This window comes from Callorhinus ursinus, unplaced genomic scaffold, assembly GCF_003265705.2.
Source record: "Callorhinus ursinus isolate GAN/ISIS: 27379988/994484 unplaced genomic scaffold, GSC_fseal_2.0 scaffold13, whole genome shotgun sequence".
Lineage (NCBI taxonomy): Eukaryota > Metazoa > Chordata > Mammalia > Carnivora > Otariidae > Callorhinus > Callorhinus ursinus.
Genome location: NW_027397075.1, coordinates 24,771,005 through 24,790,762, shown reverse-complemented (window position 1 = coordinate 24,790,762; position 19,758 = coordinate 24,771,005). Strand labels below are relative to the sequence as shown.

Genomic DNA, 19,758 nt, shown 5'->3' with positions numbered 1-19,758 from the left:
TGTGGGAGTGCAGAGCAAGAAAGAGCCTTCTGCTGGGCAAGCACTGGGCTGGAAAAGGGAGTTCTAGGAAAGCTGTTATAGATGCAGTGATATCTTAATGAATTTGAAAGTACAGACAAATTAATAAAGGGTTGAGGAGGTATTAATAACAACATCTACACTAATATATAAGTGCAGGCACTGCTCTAAATGGTTTAGCTCTATTAACTCATGCAGTTCCTACAATTCTAGAGTATGTGCTATTATTTCCCCCATTTTCAAGAAACGGCAACTGAAGATAACGGAGATTAAGTTACTTATTTAAGGTTGCCCACTATGAGTGTCATAAGTAGGATGAGTTTCATAGCTAGGGTTTGCCCCTGGATAATTCGCAGAAGATGACCTGCTTCACCTGAACACTCAGATGGCATTTGACCACTCCCTCAAATATCTCCCTAAGAGCATCATCACCTTCCTTATTCTTGACCTTACTGTAGGTGCTATAATAAGTTAGTAGAATGGAAAGGATTCTGGTAAAATCCCATCCCCCTTAATATATGGTAGGTGGAACATGAAGAAGTGTTTTAATGTCTTTGAGTCTTAAGTTTTTCATCAGTAAAATGGGATGATAATGTCTATCTCAATTGGTTTCTGTTAGATTAAATAAGATAAATAATGTAAAAGGCACTTTTGAGTGCCTGACATATTTTTAGACACTCAACAACAAAACTCATGTTACTATGTTTACTTAGTACTTTTGGTAGGCTACGTGCTTTACCTGAAAAAGGAATGAGCAAAAACACACCAGTGGATAGCAGAGGTTATATCTGAGGAAGAAGTAGTCATCAATAAGCAGTATTTCTTGACTTTTTTTTCTGTCTTAATACTTGAAGAAAATGCTCATATGAGTGTCTCAGTGTGTAAAGAGCAGGTGCTTAAAGGCTGCTGCTTGATAAGATGCACTGAGACTTATTTAAGCTCAATTAGCCCTGCCAGTGAACTATTAGGTAGTTGTAATCTATTACACCAGATACCTAAGCGGAAGAAATGGGGCACAGATTTGGGGAGCAATGGAATGTAGCCTGTATCGGTTTATAGAAAGTCATGAGCGATTTACTAGCCAATGTGACTTGGACAAGATGATTACCTTCCCTCAGACATATTTTGCTTATCTGAAAATGGGGCAAGAATGTTTACACTTCATTTTTGTTGTTATGATTAGGTGTGTGATAATCAGAAATAGTAAACACAAAATATAGCGTGGCATACTTACAGCAGTAGTGGATATAATTATAATATAATGTACATATAAAATATGTATATTTATATATACATATAAAATATGTCATATTTCTTATACGAAATGACTTAGCTCGAAAATTAGCATAGCATAGAATTATTGAGTTAAGATATGGTTCAGGCTTGAACCAAGGAATCAGCAGTCATTCAATTCATCCTTGAAACAGAGTTTGCACCTACTCTTTCCTTTGCCCAAAGCTTCTTCCCTCTTCCTTTTAGTGGATGGGGAGGTAGAATTTCAGCCTGGTTATCTCTTGACAACCAGGTCATAGCCTAAAGCCATTTCCCCTGTGATGCCTTTGCTGACCTCCAGCTCTGGGTTAACTATCCGTCTATACTTCTCTGGTCTAAATAACCACCATTTTGTGTTGTGATCTCTTTTCTTCTCTGTATCCACCACTAGAATCATTTTTATTTGGTTAGGTGACCCTGGTGAGGCTTATTACTTGTTTATTTCTTCATCATGATACCAAGGATGTCAGCACTTATTTAAAAACTTAGAGAATTAGAGGAAATTCTACCTCCCCATCCTCTAAAAGGCCAAAAAATATTCTTTATCTCTGCTCTATTTTTTAATGCATTCTTATACTCAATAATTGACGATGTGGCCTCAATGTAAAAAAGAATCCTTAGCAACTGTAGATCTTGTAATAACCCTGTCAAAAAGGGTTCCCATAAACTTGAAAGAATAGGAAGCTACATCCCAACAGTTCATGACAAGTACACATATATAATAACATTCCTCCAGGTTCCATCTGTGGTTATCTTGCTTAAACCACAGGACATCTGTCAAAGTTCTACATTATTTCTGAATGGTTTGGTATTGGTATCTGTTAAATCATCTGAAAAGAATGTGACAATGCCTGGAGCTGTATGTACTGTTCCAATGAAAATAAATGAATGCTGAGACCTTTCTGTAAATGAATTTCACAGGACTGCATAAGTCATGGGAAAGTAAATTAGGGTATCATGTTTCAAAAGAATAATGAATGAAAGAGTTCATGGAAAAACATTTTTATGTAGTGGAAAGTTATCACTCACTTCAGTGATCTTAAACAGAGTCACTAAAATCTATTGCAGTGTCTCACATTTAAAAATTCAATTTCCAGGTGCCTCTTAAGTTAGAAAAATTTCAAAAATATGTTAAGGATGATGTTCACAACAGATGGGTGGAATGCACACCCCTTTTCTACTAACAGCTCAGTGTGGTGTGGATCTCAACTGCCCTGAGGCTGCATTTAAATGCACAAAGTGAATGAGCTGCCCCATAGTTTTGTTTCAGGTTATTTTTCATAGGCACCCAAATCTCTTTTCCTAGACCTTACTTAGGAAGCAATATGCAAAGAAGACTAATATTGATAAATAATGATAATTTAACTGCATAAATATTATTGGCCAGTCCTCATTTGCCAAACATTAGTCCAAGTATTACGCTTCTTTACAGAGTCCATTTCAAATGAGTCAAATTTATATACTTAAAAGATCAAGAAAAAGTATAAAAATAAACCATTATAAGAGATTGATAATGCTGGGCAGGCTTTGCCTTTTTTTTTTAGCTTTTTTCCCTCCATCAAGAGGGAGAAATTCAATGGGTTCATATCATCATCATGTTGGTTAGAGAGTGACTGATCTATTTAGTGCAAAATAACCAGACATACTACAGTAAGTCTCTCTGACATAGAATAAGATACAAACAATGTGTCTTACCTTAAATTTTCTGAGCTGAATTCTGACTCTAGAAATTTAAGGAACTGTTCTCTCCCAACTGGGTCTTTCAGTGCTTCATCCATGCCAAAACCCCATCGTTTTACCCTCTGCTGGCTTGGTTCTTTGCTTTCGGAGATAAAACAAAGCCAAATATATTCCTTTCACTACCAATTCTATCTTCTGTGATTACATTTCCCTTCAGAATCATATATACTGGGGAAGTTCCCATCTTTAACATATCTTTCAGAAAAAAATATCTGTGACTGATGGTTTTGCATGAAATTATGTTGAGGTATATGTTAGGCATTAACAGTGGTATCTAATGTTTATTGAGCATTAGGTGCTTAGTGCTCTAGATGGATTCTCTCTTTTAGATATTTTCCTGCAACTTTAAGAGACAGGTACTGTTATGTTCTCACTATACAGATGAAGAAATCAAGGCACAAAGAGAGTTATAACTTGCCAGTGTCTGAGAGGTAATAAGGGGCAATAGTCTAGACATTTTGACCTCAAAGCTCATTTCTTAGCTAGTATACAATGCCGTCTTGAGGTGGTATGTTGTACTGGGGGAAAATGCATTGGGAACCAAAAGGCCTCAATTCTGGTTATGAGTCTGCTGTTGATGAAATGTGTGACCTAATCCTAGCTGAGTCACAACGTTCTGGGGCCCAAATTCCTCATCTATAAAATCTAGAACTTATGGATGAAGACTTTGCACTTGTCAAACATTTAAGAACACTGGATGTGGGTAAAGGAAAGAAAAGGTCCATAAACACAGTTTAGTGAAGTGCCACTAAGTACAAAATCCTCACTCTGTAGAGTAAGAGGTGCTACTCTTTTCATGACTGTCAAGATCAGTGATCTAAGTCTTCCCTTCTCAGGAAGGAAACCAGGAAGTCTTAAATTGTGCCTTGGTTTTCTTAAGAAGTCAGTTCTCTTGTCAGATTCTCTTAGAGTGTTTATGGTAAGTTCATTTTGTTTTAAAATTGAATTTATAAAGGCCTACTTGTATTGGGCTTAAATAAGTATGGATTTAGCATTCACTTTGCTTGAATACAGCAAAATGAACGTGGCCCTGTGGATTTTCAAAGAAGCTAAAACAATGCACTAAGTTTCAAGAACTGAAGATCTCAACTCTGAATAGTCTATTCTGAAACTCTTATCCCTCTAATTTTGTGCCAGTCCTCCGGAAATGCAAATCTGAACACAAATGCAAGTATCTAAGGTTCAAAAACCATTACCTTGAGTGAGAACTTTATATCATGAGCTAATAGAGACAGAGTAAAACTAAAACTGACCTTACAGTTATCAGCTATAGAATTCTTCCTATTTCAACTAAACCCTGAAATAAGTGAAATACTTGAAGAGAAGAGAAAATGTCACATACCTTGCTTCAAGTTCCCAGAAAGTAGTATCATCAGACAGCCATGGATTAGAAGGGTCAGGTGGCACAAGAAATGGGTCATATTCTAAATATTGTTCCGTGTAACTTAACAGACTAGAGAGAAAAAACATTTTCATCTTCCTTAGTTTTTCTGGCTGAGGTTATATCCAGCCCAAAATAAGGAATACAAAATAAAAAAGTCTGGCCAAGGAATTGCTTGCTTATAGAGTAAAATCTAATGGCAGTTTTTATGTTTCGGTAACTTACACGCATCAACTGGTGCATCTTGGGAGGGAAATGTGGCTAAGGAGTCCATGTCTACTCATGCCTAATCCAAGTGAGGCAACACCCTTCCATTCAAATGAAGCAAAATGGAAGGCATCAGTGTGTAAAAAGCAGTGCTAAGAGTCAGTTCCAAACTTTAGTCAACCAGTCCACCCACAGCTGAATTGATTTTAGCCAACTTGGAGAACGGGTTAAAAGGGAATTTTTGTCAAAAGTATCTACAGGAGTTAGGTAAAGGGCAAAGCACTAACATTTCTTAAAAAATCTGTATTCAAAAAAAGAAAGAAAAGAAAAAGATGGAGAGGAGAGGAAAGAAGTTGGAGAGGTAGGATTTGACAATGCTCCAAAGTAAAGAAGACGCGTGCCATTAATAACAGATTTAAATGAAGAAATGAAAATATCTAAAATCTGTGTTTAATTCAAATTCTGAAGTCATGCAGTAACTGAAAAGTGTGAATGTTAAGATGAATTTACAGAGAGGCCCTAAGTTGCCAAAAAGAAACTTGATAAATTGAAAGTTTCATTTCTCTCAGCAGGAGTGAAAAATTCAACTCCTCGGAATTGTCCTCTGTATCTGATTCTGGTTGCATAGGATTGGATCTCTACAGATTGAAGATAGTAATGATCATTCTGTCATTTAAACTATAACAGAAGGGTTCTTTGGAAGTTTTCTATGTGCAAAATGGAAAAACAAAATAACATTTCTTACAGGATTCCATTTTTAGTGCATTTGACTGTCACATGAAATTTTTTTATTTATACGGGTATCTTGAAATACTTACCTATCAGCAACTTTTGACATTTTTAACCGATGTCTGTCTAACTGTATTTGCCAATATTTAATCTGAAAAGAGTTAAAGAAGTAGTTAAATAAGTAGTGACATTTTCATAATTTTCAACTCTAAATTCTGATAGACTGGGCAATTCTAAATAAGAATATGTTCTAAGTAAAATTTCAAAAGTCTGAAAAATCAAATGAGACAGCTCTGAAAATTAAAGTGTTTGAATATAAACATAGCCAATATCACTTTAGAACAGCAATGAATTTGAACATTCTGCATGCTTTAACAAAATGTAACTTTATTTTAAAAATGTTCTAGAGATTGTAAACATTTATTCATAGTGAATAACCAAATCAGAATCACCCCCCAATATTAAATTCAGAAAATAAACATATGTGTTATTTGTACTATAATTTCAAAGTAAATCCTACTTCCTAGTACTAGCCCAAGAAAGCATCAATGATACATGTTTTGGGAATAATTTTGTCAACATTTCAGGACAAACACATGGACCTAATCATATATGGAAAACTGTAAAACTCTCTAAATTACTTTCCATTCACTGTGATTATAAATATACCAGAAAAAGTATTATTACACTATTGATAAACCAATATCACAATAACATATTAGGGGAAAAGAATAAAAAGGGGAAAAAGCCCCATGACCAAGCTAATCAAGAGATTTCACTATTATTTGATTTAAGAGACACTGGTGTTTGCTTTGAAATATGGCTTGGAGGCAAAACTATTGATCAATTAGTGAAACAAGACACGATGTATACCATAACTGTACACCAGTGTTAATAAGGGAGAACTTCAAGAGGCTTATGGAGAGCAGTACCAGGAGAATAAGAAAAAGCACTCTGTGAAGATCATGTCACAAGACTGGATACATAAAACACATGACTCAATGTGACCAGCTTCTTGTCTTCTCCTTCTTCAAGAAGAGCTCCAGAGTACGAAAAAACTCTTGAAATGGAGGCATCTAAACAGCAGTGGGCATCCTTTTTAAAAATTGGTTAGAGGACGCAGGATTTGGGGAATTAAAGAGTGAAGAGATTTGGAAACCATCTGCATATAGTGATACATTTCCAGGTGACTACATATCTTACAATTAAATGATTTCACTACCTTTTAACTGCAACTCTTCTCTATGAAACAGTCAACCACACAAATAACTTTTTGAAAACCCCTCCCATTAACATTCACCAGGTAGTCTTTATAGCTACTACTCTGTAAACCGTCAGCAGGTCATTTTATAGACTGACCCACCTGTTGTTGTAACTCATCTTCTGTTGGAGGTTTCATTTCTGGTGTGGGTGTGTGGGTAGGACTGTGACTTCTAATGTCATTTTGTAAACCATAGACAGACTATATTAAAGTAAAAAAGAAATATGTTAGGACAAAATACCATTTATAGTCACAGACTTTCTAAAAGGTAATTTTGTGTTATATATTCAGCAAGGTAACTCAAAGTTTTGCTGCATATTTGATGAAGCTTCTTATTAAAATTCAAAGGCACTGCTATCATAAATATCATATGAATATAAAATAGAAGCATAGCTCTTTGAAAAAATATGTGGTTAGATTATTAACTTTGACAGAATAATTGATTATATGGAAAGAACATGGTAAGTCTGATAATAAGATTTGGGGGTGGACTGAGAGTACTAAGTTGGGGAACAACAACACTATATAACATTTAATAAGTGCTGATTTCAGAATAAAATAAGGGTGGATATAGAATAGAATAAAAATTTAGTAAGCCAAAAGAAAACAAAAATAATTTGAGTTTTAAAGAATGGAATACTGAGGAGAGAGACAAGGTTAACAATTCCATTGTTGATTTAGTCTCGGCTAGTGTGATCAAAGACACCCCAGAGTGCTCCAACTTTCCCAACTTGGCTATTTGGTCGTTTACCTCACCGTACTGGCCTTGCCATTCCGTGGCCACTGGGTGCTTTTTGCAAACATCAGTGATCCCAAAGTTTTCACTTTGGAATTCTTGATGCCCCAGTGCTTCTTTTGTATTTTGTCAAAAGGTCAAACCTATTACTTAGGGATATTCTTTTTTGAGAAAGACCTATTATGGGGGGGCTGGTTGGCTCAGTCTGGTAAGTGTCTGCCTTCAGCTCAGGTCATAATCTCAGGCCCTGGAATTGAGCTCCGAGCCCCGAGTTAGACTCCCTGCTCAGCGGCAAGTCTGCTTCTCCCTCTGCCCCTCCCCCTGCTCGTTCTCTCTTTCTCTCTCAAATAAATAAAATCTTAAAAAAGAAGAGACCTATTGCTTAGTAAGTACAAATAAAGATCTGGAGACTTAAAAAGACAAAAAAATCTTCAACTGAGAGCGAGACATCTCACATGTCAACTCAAGGGAGAAGCCAGATAGCTTTTTCTTTAATATCAAAGAATTATTATTTTAAAATAAAGGATTTAATATGAGCTATGGAGCACTGTTTCTTTGGACATGAGGATGAGAGGTAAGGACATAAAACTTCATGAGCCCACAAAATTAAAGTTACCAGATAGTTTTGGAAGAAACTCTTAAAATCAGAAAAGGGTAGATCCAGATGCTTAACTGAGCCAATTTTCAGGTTCATCACCAACTTCACCAGTATCTCTAAATTCAAAGGTGTTTTGTTCTGGACCTGTTTTCACTCAGACTCTATCTTTTCTTAATGGTCACCTGTTGGTTTTATACCTGGACCCTCTGGATGGACTTGGTTTTTCCCTTGTAATTCCCCATTACTTTGCTCTTAGGCTTTCTTCAGTAGATTTTGACTTGGCTTTAACTTACCTGAACCATCCACTTTAGACTGTCTTTGGTAAGTCTTTCAATCTGCCCTCTCTCGACCTCATCTCAACCTCTGGGAACTCAGGTTCTATCACCAGGCAACAATTTCAACCCAACGATCAGCACATATGCTGTGAATTAATTATTAATAGGACTGAACCGAATGGCTTAAACTTCCTCTGTTCTTTCATTTAATCATTCAACATCTATTAAACACCTATTATATGCTGGATATAATGCTGAGCATTAGGGATACAGAAGTAAACAAAGATAGATACGTTTTCTCCTCCACTGGAACTCACAACTTAGTGGAGGGAAACATGTTACACAAATAATCACACAAATAAACACACGATTAAAACTGTGATAAGTGTTATGAAAGAAGATAATAACGGGAGCATAGGGCCTGAAGTACAAGGAGACTTAATCTCCACCAAAGAAACAGAAAAGGCCTATGTGAACTACTAACAGTCATCTCTGAACTTTGAACTCTGAAGTAACTGGTGAGGTTGATTTTTTAAAAATTAGGCAAGTGTCGGGCGCCTGGGTGGCTCAGATGGTTAAGCGTCTGCCTTCGGCTCAGGTCATGATCCCAGGGTCCTGGGATCGAGTCCCGCATCGGGCTCCCTGCTCCTTGGGAGCCTGCTTCTCCCTCTGCCTCTCTCTCTCTCTCTCTCTCTCTGTGTCTCTCATGAATAAACAAATAAAATCTTTAAAAAAATAAAAAAATAAAAATTAGGCAAGTGTTGCCATTTGCAACAACACGGATGGAACTGGAGGGTGTTATGCTGAGCAAAATAAGTCAATCAGAGAAAGACATGTATCATATGACCTCACTGATACGAGGAATTCTTAATCTCAGGAAACAAACTGAGGGTTGCTGGAGTGGTGGGGGGTGGGAGGGATGGGGTGGCTGGGTGATAGACATTGGGGAGGGTATGTGCTATGGTGAGCACTGTGAATTGTGCAAGACTGTTGAATCACAGACCTGTACCTCTGAAACAAATAATGCAATAAATGTTAAGGAAAAAAAAAAAGAAGATAGCAGGAGGGGAAGAATGAAGGGGGGAAATCGGAGGGGGAGACGAACCATGAGAGACGATGGACTCTGAAAAACAAACTGAGGGTTCTAGAGGGGAGGGCGGTGGGAGGATGGGTTAGCCTGGTGATGGGTATTAAAGAGGGCACGTTCTGCATGGAGCACTGGGTGTTATGCACAAACAATGAATCATGGAACACTACATCAAAAACTAATGATGTAATGTATGGTGATTAACATAACAATAAAATAAATAAATAAAAAAATAAATAAAAAATAAATTAACTGCATTTAAGTTGCTAATAAATAAAAAAAGAAAACTAATGATGTACGGTGATTAACATAACAATAAAAACTAAAAAAAATAAAAATTAAGCAAATGAAAGATCAATTATTCAATAATCATAGACAATAAATGTAGACATTTTCCAAGGTTTACAATTTTTCAGTTGTAGACATTCATTTATGATAAAGAAAACAAAAAGACTCTAAAGCTTGAACACTGCATTCTTGTTTACCTTAGTTTAATTACTTAAAGTCCTTAATAAAAATCTATACTCAAGTAAATAATGCTTATAAGGTAAGAGAGCTGACTGTTTTAACAGTAAGTTTTGTGGTTAAGATTAAAAATAATTAAAAAGACTGCTAGAAAAATACTGCATTTTATGCTATCATGGAAATAAACTGATCTATAAACTATCTTCTGCTTCCACATTTCTATGATTGTTTCCATATGCATGCATAGCACATAGGCTCAGGAAGTTCCATTAAGAACCAAATCCCTGGGAGGTGGTGTTTAAAGCAGCCCTCCAGCAGCCTCGCTACCAGCTCTGGGCTCTGAGGTTACTATGGAGTTTCCGTTTCATGTAGGTAAACATCAGGAGTTCTCTCTTTCATCAGTCAGGATGGCTTTCATTTTCTGGGGACCAGTGAAAGCTTTTAACTTTGATTCTTGGCTACAGTGAAAGTGGCCATGAATAATGAAGTTTTATGTACAGGGCTTATTTTAGGGACAAAGGAGGTAAGGAAATTGATCCTACTTTGGCAGACAAGTTCTAAGGATCATTTGAAATGTAAAAGTTTTCAATTTTTTTAGAAAAAGGAACTATATTAAAATATTGGCCTAGAGCTGGTGGAGTAGAGCTAGCAAAAGGTAGGGCTGGAGAGGAAGGGACATGAAATTGTCTCAATGGGGGGAAATAAAATTAACCAATTGGGATCCATTTTGAGTCATTAGCAAAGCTAGTTACCAATCAAGATGCTTTGACTTGATGAATATACCCATTTATTTAAATCCAGGGTGCCTGAACAAGCTTTTTTTCACATAGGGTACCATCCAAATGAATACTGGGTAAGTTATTCATAAAATGAAACAGATCTGACTTTCTACATAAACCCGTTCATATGTGATTTCCCTTCACACCTTAGAAGAAGTCTAAGAAAATGCTCTCCTACTTTTATCTTTGGCAGGCGGTGGGGAGGCGGCGCTGCTTTAAAACAGAAAGTAAAGAGTACAGGAAGCTTTTATGCCGTTCTATGTGGAGTGAAATCTCTGGGGTTTTTCCAACTGGTGGTGGAGGGAGGGGATCTTTCTCTTTCTTCTGAATTGTTCAGCTCGACCAGACAATGGATTGGGACCACATCTGCTGGTGTGTGGAGGAAACCAGTGCACAAAGAGAGCAGAGAAAAGAGGGCATGGGAGAGTGAGCGAGAACCCTGATGAGTCCCTGGGCCTGTCACCCCCAGGGGCTAACTCTGCCCCGCAAACTCCCAAGGGTTTAGAATATTCCCTGCTTTTTGCTATTTTGAGCAGAATGTTTGTTGCCTGCCACTTGACTATACTTCTTACTTAAAACCCTTTTGTTACCCTAAAGCATGAGTAGTTTCTTCTGTTAAAATTAAAATTCCACATTATGCATATACAAGTGAGGAAATGCCAATTTTTTTCTGTATAAACCGTTTTATGTATAAACAGCCACTGCATTAAAAGCATGAAAACTAGACATTTAATCATGAATTTCCTAACTGTTCCTCCAGAATGTGCACATTAGCTATTATGTAAAATATGAAGTGTCTTAATGCCTAAATGAAGGTGACAGAAAAAAGAAAAGTAACGAGACAAGAAACAGCTTACTTTTGTTTTGAAATATGGGTCCTGAAGTTATAGGAAGCAATCCAACATGGATCCATTCTGTGATGGTTAATTTTATGTGTCAAGCTGGCTGGGCCACAGTGCTCAGATATTTGATCAAACATTATTATTATTCTGGATATTTCTTTGAGGATGTTTTTGAATGAGATTAAAATGTAAATCAGCAGACTTTGAATAAAGCCAATGGCCCTCCGTAATGTGTGTGGGCCTCATTCAATCAGCTGAAAGCCTGGACAGAACACAGAGACTTCCTCTAAGCAAGTGGGAATTCTGTCAGCAGATGGCATTTCTTCCCTGGGACTCTAGCCACTGGCCTATCTCTTCAGGTTTGGGGCTTGGCAAGCCTCTACAACTGCATGAGACAATTTCTTAAAATAAATCTTTCTCTCTCTCTCTTCCTCACTCTGTCTCCGTCTTTCTCTCCTGCACCCTTTGGGGAACCCTGGCTGATACACAGCCTGACCTATTTAATTAAAGTTTTAGAAACAGACTGAAGAAAATCAGGCACACAGTTGCCCTTAAAATTTGCCTAGATTAGGCTGGTTTCTTTCTGGCTATGCTACATTACCATTCCTTCATAAAAACGTAAGGAAATACATTCCACCTACTTTGTATTTTAGTAAAGACAGATTTAGAAACTGACTGATCCTAAATACTTAAAAATAGCTCAAATCAGATGTACTTCTAAGCTTTCTCTTCATATGTTTGATAAATATTCCAATCCTTGATATTCTTTAGGTACATGTGATAGATTACTGCTTTAAGGATTTACTGGGTCCCTTATTCTTGTTATGATATATCATCATGAGAAATATTATTACAGCTGACTGTCAAAGAAATGAACAGCAGCTCTCTTTGCTAAGGGCAGCATCTGTGTGCAAAAATGAATTACAATCCAGGGGTTCCACTTTCTTACCAGAAGAAGTTTAAAACAGAGGGTGGTCACACCATTAAGAGAATGAGCAAAGGACATAGTCGGATTAGCTATGGAAGGCAAAGACAGTTCCCAAGGTGATAGGCTGGCCTCTGCCATTTCTGTCTAAGGCTTGCAATCCCACAGAATTGCCCCCTCCACAAGGACAGAACTGTGAAAACTTCAGAGGGTGGTGGGACAGTTTGTTGATGGCCATGTATTTTTTGTAATAAAATGGGGTGGTGATTTAGAATCCCAAATCATTCAAATTCCCTTGATAACATGTTATGGACTGAGTTGCAACCCTCTGAAATTCATGTTGGAATCCTAATCTCCAATGTGACTACATATGGAGATGGAGTCTATGAGAAGGTAATCAAGGTTAAAGGAAGTCATCGGGTAGGATCCTAATCCCATGGAGCTGGTGTCCTTACAAGAGGGACAGACACCCGAGCTCTATCTCTGCCATGTGAGGCCACAGCAAGAAGGCAGCTGTCTACAGGCCAGGAGGAGAGCTCTCACCAAAGACCCAACTTGATCTGGGACTTCTAGTCTCCAGAACTGTGTGTAAATGAATTTCCATTATGTAAGCCACCCAGGTTGAGGCATTTTGTTATGGTTGCTTGAGCAGACTAATATATACCACTTAACACAATTACATGGTTATAGATGTATAGACATTTGTCTGCTTCTTCACTGTGTGCACTCTCATTAGACCATGAGCTGTGGGAGCAAGGTCATGCCTGCCCCATCTACCGCCAAATACCTAAAAACCAGTACATACCTGGCATAAAGTAGAGACTTGTTAAATCTGACTGAATGGGTCATTCCAGTAACTAACCAAATTGAGCTAATGTAGCAGTGGTCATAAATCTATAAGACAAACCAGTATGTGACTTAAAGAGTCCTATAACTTTCTATGTAAAATAACATGATTTGTGAAGATTCTAGCAAATTCAACACTTCTGACTCTGAGAAGCTATATATCTATATCTATATCAAAAAGTGAAAAAAAAATCAGCGTTCTCCAATTGTTGAAGACAAGGGCATACATGCTACTTGTTGTAGCATTCTTCAGAATTTTTGTTTTTCTCTGGTAATTTCAGGTTATGGAACTCTGCAGTTAGGCCCTGCAGTTCTACCATTATTGATTCACAGGAAATTAGACCACAACTGAGACACTTAGAGCTCAGTGATTCCAGCTCTACAGCATTTCACCTTGCTAGGCCTGGTATTTTCCCATCATTAAGTGAGGGCTGATAGTATGTGAAGCACAGCATTACCAATTAATGCTTTTCAAGTTTTCAAAAAAAAACACAATGCCATGTGTAGCACTGGTAAGACATCAGTACCATGTAGCATTAAGAACACAGTGTAAATGATGGCTTTCTTATCTGTAAGTCCTATCTGTCCATCCATATGCTTTCTCTTCTGAGTCAGAGCATATCTCAGTTGGTGTCTGTTGGGAAAGCTTGACACAAAGTGAGGTATTATGAAAAGTAATTCTTCAAAATTCAGAAGTAGTGATGGGTGGCTGAATGTGCTTTTTGGAGAGATGATTGCAGCTCTGAATGCTGTTCCACAGCACAAAACCAGTCCCCAGTGCCCTGAGGCTGTGCTGTGCATAGAGGAGGGAAGGAACTGCGTGAGGCCAGTCACCGGAGAGCAGGGCCAACAAGCCTGGTTTGGTCTGGCTTTGCCTCTTCCTCTCAGAGAGCTCCTAGGGGCAAAAGCTTTGGAGCACTGCACCTGAGTGGTTTTGTGGCACTTTTCCTGCGGCTTCTTTATCCTGACATCAAGGTAAACTGCCTTAAAAGAAAGAAAAGGTCCTTGGATCACATTGGGGCCTCATGATGTTTATATTTCTAAGGATGGAAGAAAAAGACAACAAGAAGTAAGACTACAAAAAGAAATGTTTAGTGCCTATTGGAAAACCCTAATTCCACATAAGGAAAAAGCCATGAAAAGGAAGGTCTTGAGCTTTGCGGAGTGCTTTAATCCAGTGGTGCCAACCTTGCTTGGTCTGTGTCCTCAGCTCAGAAATTCTTATGTGCATCAAGTGTTTTTCATGGAATGAATAAAAATGCTTTCTGCGTGTATGTGCTACTTTAAAAAATATGGAGGTACTATGGCTGTGTATTTTCAAGAGATTGTTTAAAATGTCACTGAATTCTGGATAGCTTTTTGTTTGTTTGTTATGTATTCTCTCACATAACAGACACCAAACAAACATACGACCACTATCTTATGGTTATGTCACAAAATTCTGGTGGTAAAAGGGGATCCTCATACAAACTCTGTAGTTATATGTCTTTATGATGTCCCTTTTCCCCTCATAATTTTCTCTAAAAATGCCCTTCTCTCATCAATATCACTTTTCTCAGATAATCTCCATCTGTGTTTCCTCATCCCATGGGCTCTGAAAGAGAAGCCTTTCTCTGCTGATGATCCTTCCTTTCGATGGAAAGAGGAGGTGCCCTCAGCATCCTTGCCCCCCATCACAGCCCCCTGCATGCCCTGGGACCTGTGTGTGCTGGAGAACCACGATAGGAGTACTTCCTCAGGACAGATGGACTGACAGAAGACCAGGGTTTGAGCTGCCAGATTTTCTTCTAGCCAAGAAACAAGGAAAAGCAAGGAAGATGCTAGAAGATACTCCAGGAAGTGGGCAAAAGGTTTTTGACTGATGTCCTCCAAATAGTGCAACCCATACCAAGATCAGCACAGCAAACATGGATATTACCTTCCGTGTTTTGTGTGGGTTTCTCATTCTGGATGACTTCTTAATGTCCACTTCAGTGGTATTTACACAACCAGGCTGAAAATGGAAAAACAGAGAGACAAAGGAATCTTTGAGGGTGAGGTTTTTGATCCATGCATTAATGACTTGCCTTCCAGGTCCCTGGCAACTCTTCTAAATGGCCACAGCCACTCTCTCAGCAGAGCCAGTAAAAAGATATATACTCTCACTCCTTGCATAAAAAGGACTTCAGGTAGCATTCTCAAGTAACTTCCAGAAAAACAGGGAAAAGAAATGCATGGGTCTTGCTTGTGAAAGTGGGTGTTGACATTAGTAGTTGCTAAGCCAACAGATTCAGAGCAAGGGTGTCCAAAGATCAAGTGGATCATAGCCCAGCTGGTACCCGCACACAGCCCTGCTCAAAGTGCCTCTGTACGTGAGGTGATACTGTTAAAGCTGTTTGCTTCCCAAGTTGGAAAATTACAATCTGTTGACCTAGCTCAAATCGCAGAATGAATTTTTATTGTTCTGGTGCACAGAAATAGAGAGTTGTAAAGCTTCCTTTGTATTTGGAGGAGAGGGAAGGAGGAAGAAAAGAGGGAGAGGGTGGGGGTGAGGAGAAGGGAAGGAGGGAGAGGGAGGAGAGAGGTGGTAGGAGAGATGATGAATCAGGAAAAAGAGAAGAAAGGAGATTCAAGAATACAGGAGACCTTATATCTGCAAAGGTCCTTAGATATCACTTAGTCTTTAGAAGTGAATGGGCCGAAGTGGTTATATGGATTGTGTTTCACCAACTTCGAAATTTTGGTACCAGATATAGGGATCTCTGGTACTAGGCAAAAGTATTATGTTGTACAACTCCGCTCAGTTTCTCTGGTTTTTTTTTTTTTTTTTCCCCACAGATTGCAAGATCACTAAAACATCAGATATACCTGACAGCAACTCCAGAGAAACCGTGAATGTGGAAAAAGACTTTTGGGCAGTTGGGATGTTGTGGGAGGGGTAGGGGCAAAAAGGCAGCACTGGTGTGATTCCAGAAATAAGCTGTTCTCTACACTCACTGGCAGGCAAGGGGGTTCACTCTCTGTATAATGAGGACACGGGGCATTTTCTTAAACCACCCTGTCCTGATAGCACAGCCACTGGGGCAAAACTCCAGCATAATAGTGTAAGGGATACAGAAGTAAGGAAGGAAAGCCTTTTTTCTTAATTTTTTTCCCTACATATGTTGCATGTGAAATATATATACCACAAACACATACACACACACACACACACACACACACACACACACACACACACACACTGCACTAAAATGTTAAATAAATCACAAATTTGGTTTGCATATCTATATGGAAATAGCTGTTTCAGCACCATGGTCTGCTTGGCAGAAGAGCACCCACCTGGATTTACTGACACTGAGCAACTCACTTTAGCTACCAGCATCAGACTGATCAATATCTGATATTCTGATTTAATTTTTCTGTGGCTCATTGCGGCATGAGTATTTATTAAAAGACCCCCAGTGATTTTGATATGCAGCCAGGATTCACAACCATTGATCTAGATGTAACAAAACAATGTTTTGAAAATATTAAAGCAATATTAAAGTGTCTTCATTTCCTATTAGATCTCCATTTCCTTGCAACCTTCCACATGTAAGCCTCACTCCATTAGGAAGGCGAAGCACTGAAATTCTTTAAGCTCTTACTGATTCAGCAAGAGCCAAGCATGGCAAGACACATCATAGAGATCTTCTTCTATATGTTAAGAGATGGGAATAATGAGGATATGATATAGAGGAAAAAGGGAAGGCATATCTTTCCATGAGCTGGAGAAAAAGAGACCATTTATTATTTATTCAGAAATATTTATTTCTGCATCTAATTGCCAGATCTTGTGATTTTGTGACAAATGGTAAAATGCAAGGATGAATTATAATCTTCTAATATAATAAGCATAATAAAATGTGAATCAGCACTATGTGGGAGCACAGGACTGTAGAGAAGTTGGCCTGGGCATTATGCAACGAACATTTCATACATCCATTATTATGCACACCCTCTTGTTTCTCACCAACACGGCAGATAAATATATATATTTTTAGTATTTGAGCAAATTTGATCCCAATAAGACCATATGGTCTAATATTTTTAAAATATTAAAAAGGCAGTCATCCTTTTAAGGCGTATATGACATGTACCACTAGCTGGCACTAGGTCCATGTGAAATGTTATGCCTAAACTGGTTTTCTGCACTACTAAACACAGCTTCCCAATAAGATATAAATAACACTACCGTTACCAAGTAAGCACTCAATACAAATGTTCAAATATGTACTACTGGCCCAATATAATATTAAGTTCATAGTATTGTTCAATTTAAGGAATAATAATGAAGTAATATTTACATTGGCCTAGAAAAGAATCATAAGTTACTTATAGCAACTCAAAGGTGTATTTATTCAACAGAATTAAGCTGTGTTATGACATTACTGGAACACTATTTATTGAAAAGTAGAATTTAATGCCTTGGAATCCATTCCTGAAGTAGTAAAAGGATCATATTATTGAGCAATATTACTGCCATAGTGTTCAAGTAAGTGTCTTAATGAGTTGCAAAGCAGAGCTATTGTGGTTTCATCACTGACTTTACTTAAAAGAATCTGAATACCATTCAGTTCCTGTCACAGCAAAATGCCATTATTAGTTGTAGCAGAAGGCACACTGTGCTCAGGATAACTAGGGAAACTTGAGGACTCTTCAGTGAAGAGCAGCATGAAGAGACAATAATCGAGAACTACTTTCTTTAATTCAGTCCCAGCAGCTGAAGTGAAATCGGGCAAAACAATGTCCTAAATGACAAATGAATGGAGATTTAAGAATGAGGTGGCAAACAGAACTGATAATAAGAGACACCCATATTCCTGGAAATCAGGAAAAAGATATGATTCTGGGAAAATTAACGTTTTGAATATTGAATGTTGAAATATTTTGAATAATTATTGGTTCAAATGTGATTAAATTACTGGAAAAGACTCATCATTTTGTAACACAGTACAAGTTTTAAAAGTTCAATTTGTCATGTATTGTACCTCAATCATGATTCCTTACTCTTATATAAAGTGATTACAGATTTCAGAGTGTTCTATCTCAGGATATATTTTTTTAAACATCTAATTGAAGATTTTATTTCTGTTCTTGGGTCAGCAGGGCTTACTAAATGCTATATGTGAAGGAAGTTGTTTAAGGTGACTATTCTGGAATTCCTTCCATTCAACCTCCTCTAATAATATTTATTCATTTGATTACTACTCAAACTTATTTGCTGGACACAGAGTCTGGATTATGTAATCCTCTTCAGTGTAGGCTGTGAATGAATTCTGAGAGTCCACAGACAGAAGGACGGCTCTGGCAGCAGAGGGGAGGGAAGTACCATGATGGCTTGGAGCTGTGGATAGTGGTCAGGTCAGGTAGAAATTGCAGCTCGTGGTAAGGACTTTGGTTTAAGTCTAAAGATAAGTGGAGGTCATAAGGGAAGTGATTTATATTTTTAAAAATTCACCTCTCACAAAAATTAACTCAAGACAGATCACAGACCTAAATGTGAAATGCTAAACTATAACCTTCCTAGAAGGTAAGGATCGGAGAAAGTCTAGGTGACCCCGAGTTTGGTGAGGACTTTTTATATACAACAAAAGCACACAGTCCTTGAGAGAAATCGTTGGTAAGTTGGACTTCATTAAAATTAAAAACTTCTGCTCTATGAAAGATAAGCCAGACTGGGAAACAACATTTGCAAATGGTACATCTGATGAAGACAAACATACAAATATACAAAGAATTCTTAAAACTCAACAATGAGAAAATGAACCACCCAATTAAGAAATGTGTAAAAGGTCTGAACAGACACCTCACTGAAGAAGATATACAGACGGCAAATGAGTGTATGAAAAGATGTTATACATCATGTGTCATTAGAGAACTGCAAATTAAAATAAAGTTGAAATACCACTACACCCTTACTAGAATAGCCAGGATCCAGAGTCCTGACGACATCAGATGCTGCAGGGCAGGTGAAGCAGCAAGAACTCTCATTCCTTCCTGGTGGGAATGCAAAATGGTACAGCCCTGTAGTGGAGGCCCTGACAGGTTTTTCTTTTTATTCTTTTTTTGTAATGCAAATATATGATTTAGGCTTTGATGATCGAGCAACCATTTCAAATAGGCACCCATTTCAAAGACTGCTATCTCAAAGAAACACATCTTCAGCCACACCACTAGATAAAAAGGCAGGCTGCCTCCCACACTGGGGTTCCTTTGTTTTAGAGATCTTGGTTGATCTCAACAGCTGATCATCTTGGCTACTTGTTTTTGTCTTATTTTTGCTCTTTCTCTTCCATTGCTTTAAATTCCTGCTATTATGTTTTAAATTCACCAATAAAGAGTGAGCCCATGAAGCTCTAAGCCCCCACCTGGACCCTAGTAAAAGCAGTACCCCAGGCCCATGTCCTCCCCCTCCCCTCAACCTCATTACGTGGCCCCCAATGTGCTATGTAATTAACACGTTCTGTAAGTAATAAACCTTTATTTTTTCAAAGTTTCCTGATAGCTGTTGTGGAAGGGCAACTTGCAGTAACAATAAGAACCACAGAGTTGATCCACCACAACACTGGTTATTGA

General features: G+C 37.9%; 1 protein-coding gene across 14 annotated transcripts in view; it reads right to left on the bottom strand.

Annotated features, from left to right (window-relative positions):
- RGS7 (regulator of G protein signaling 7) overlaps window positions 1-19,758 on the bottom strand; it is a 550,220-nt gene that overhangs the window by 26,077 nt on the left and 504,385 nt on the right. For 12 of the 14 annotated variants that reach the window (XM_073899932.1, XM_073899938.1, XM_025877814.2 and 9 more), the window contains 5 exons: window positions 15,080-15,154; window positions 6,711-6,809; window positions 5,437-5,498; window positions 4,373-4,483; window positions 2,986-3,111 (listed from right to left, as the gene is read on the bottom strand). In XM_073899932.1, coding sequence (XP_073756033.1) covers window positions 2,986-3,111; window positions 4,373-4,483; window positions 5,437-5,498; window positions 6,711-6,809; window positions 15,080-15,154 — 473 coding nt within the window. The remainder of the gene's footprint in view (window positions 1-2,985; window positions 3,112-4,372; window positions 4,484-5,436; window positions 5,499-6,710; window positions 6,810-15,079; window positions 15,155-19,758) is intronic. The other 2 variants (XM_073899936.1, XM_073899935.1) reach the window with 2 other exon arrangements.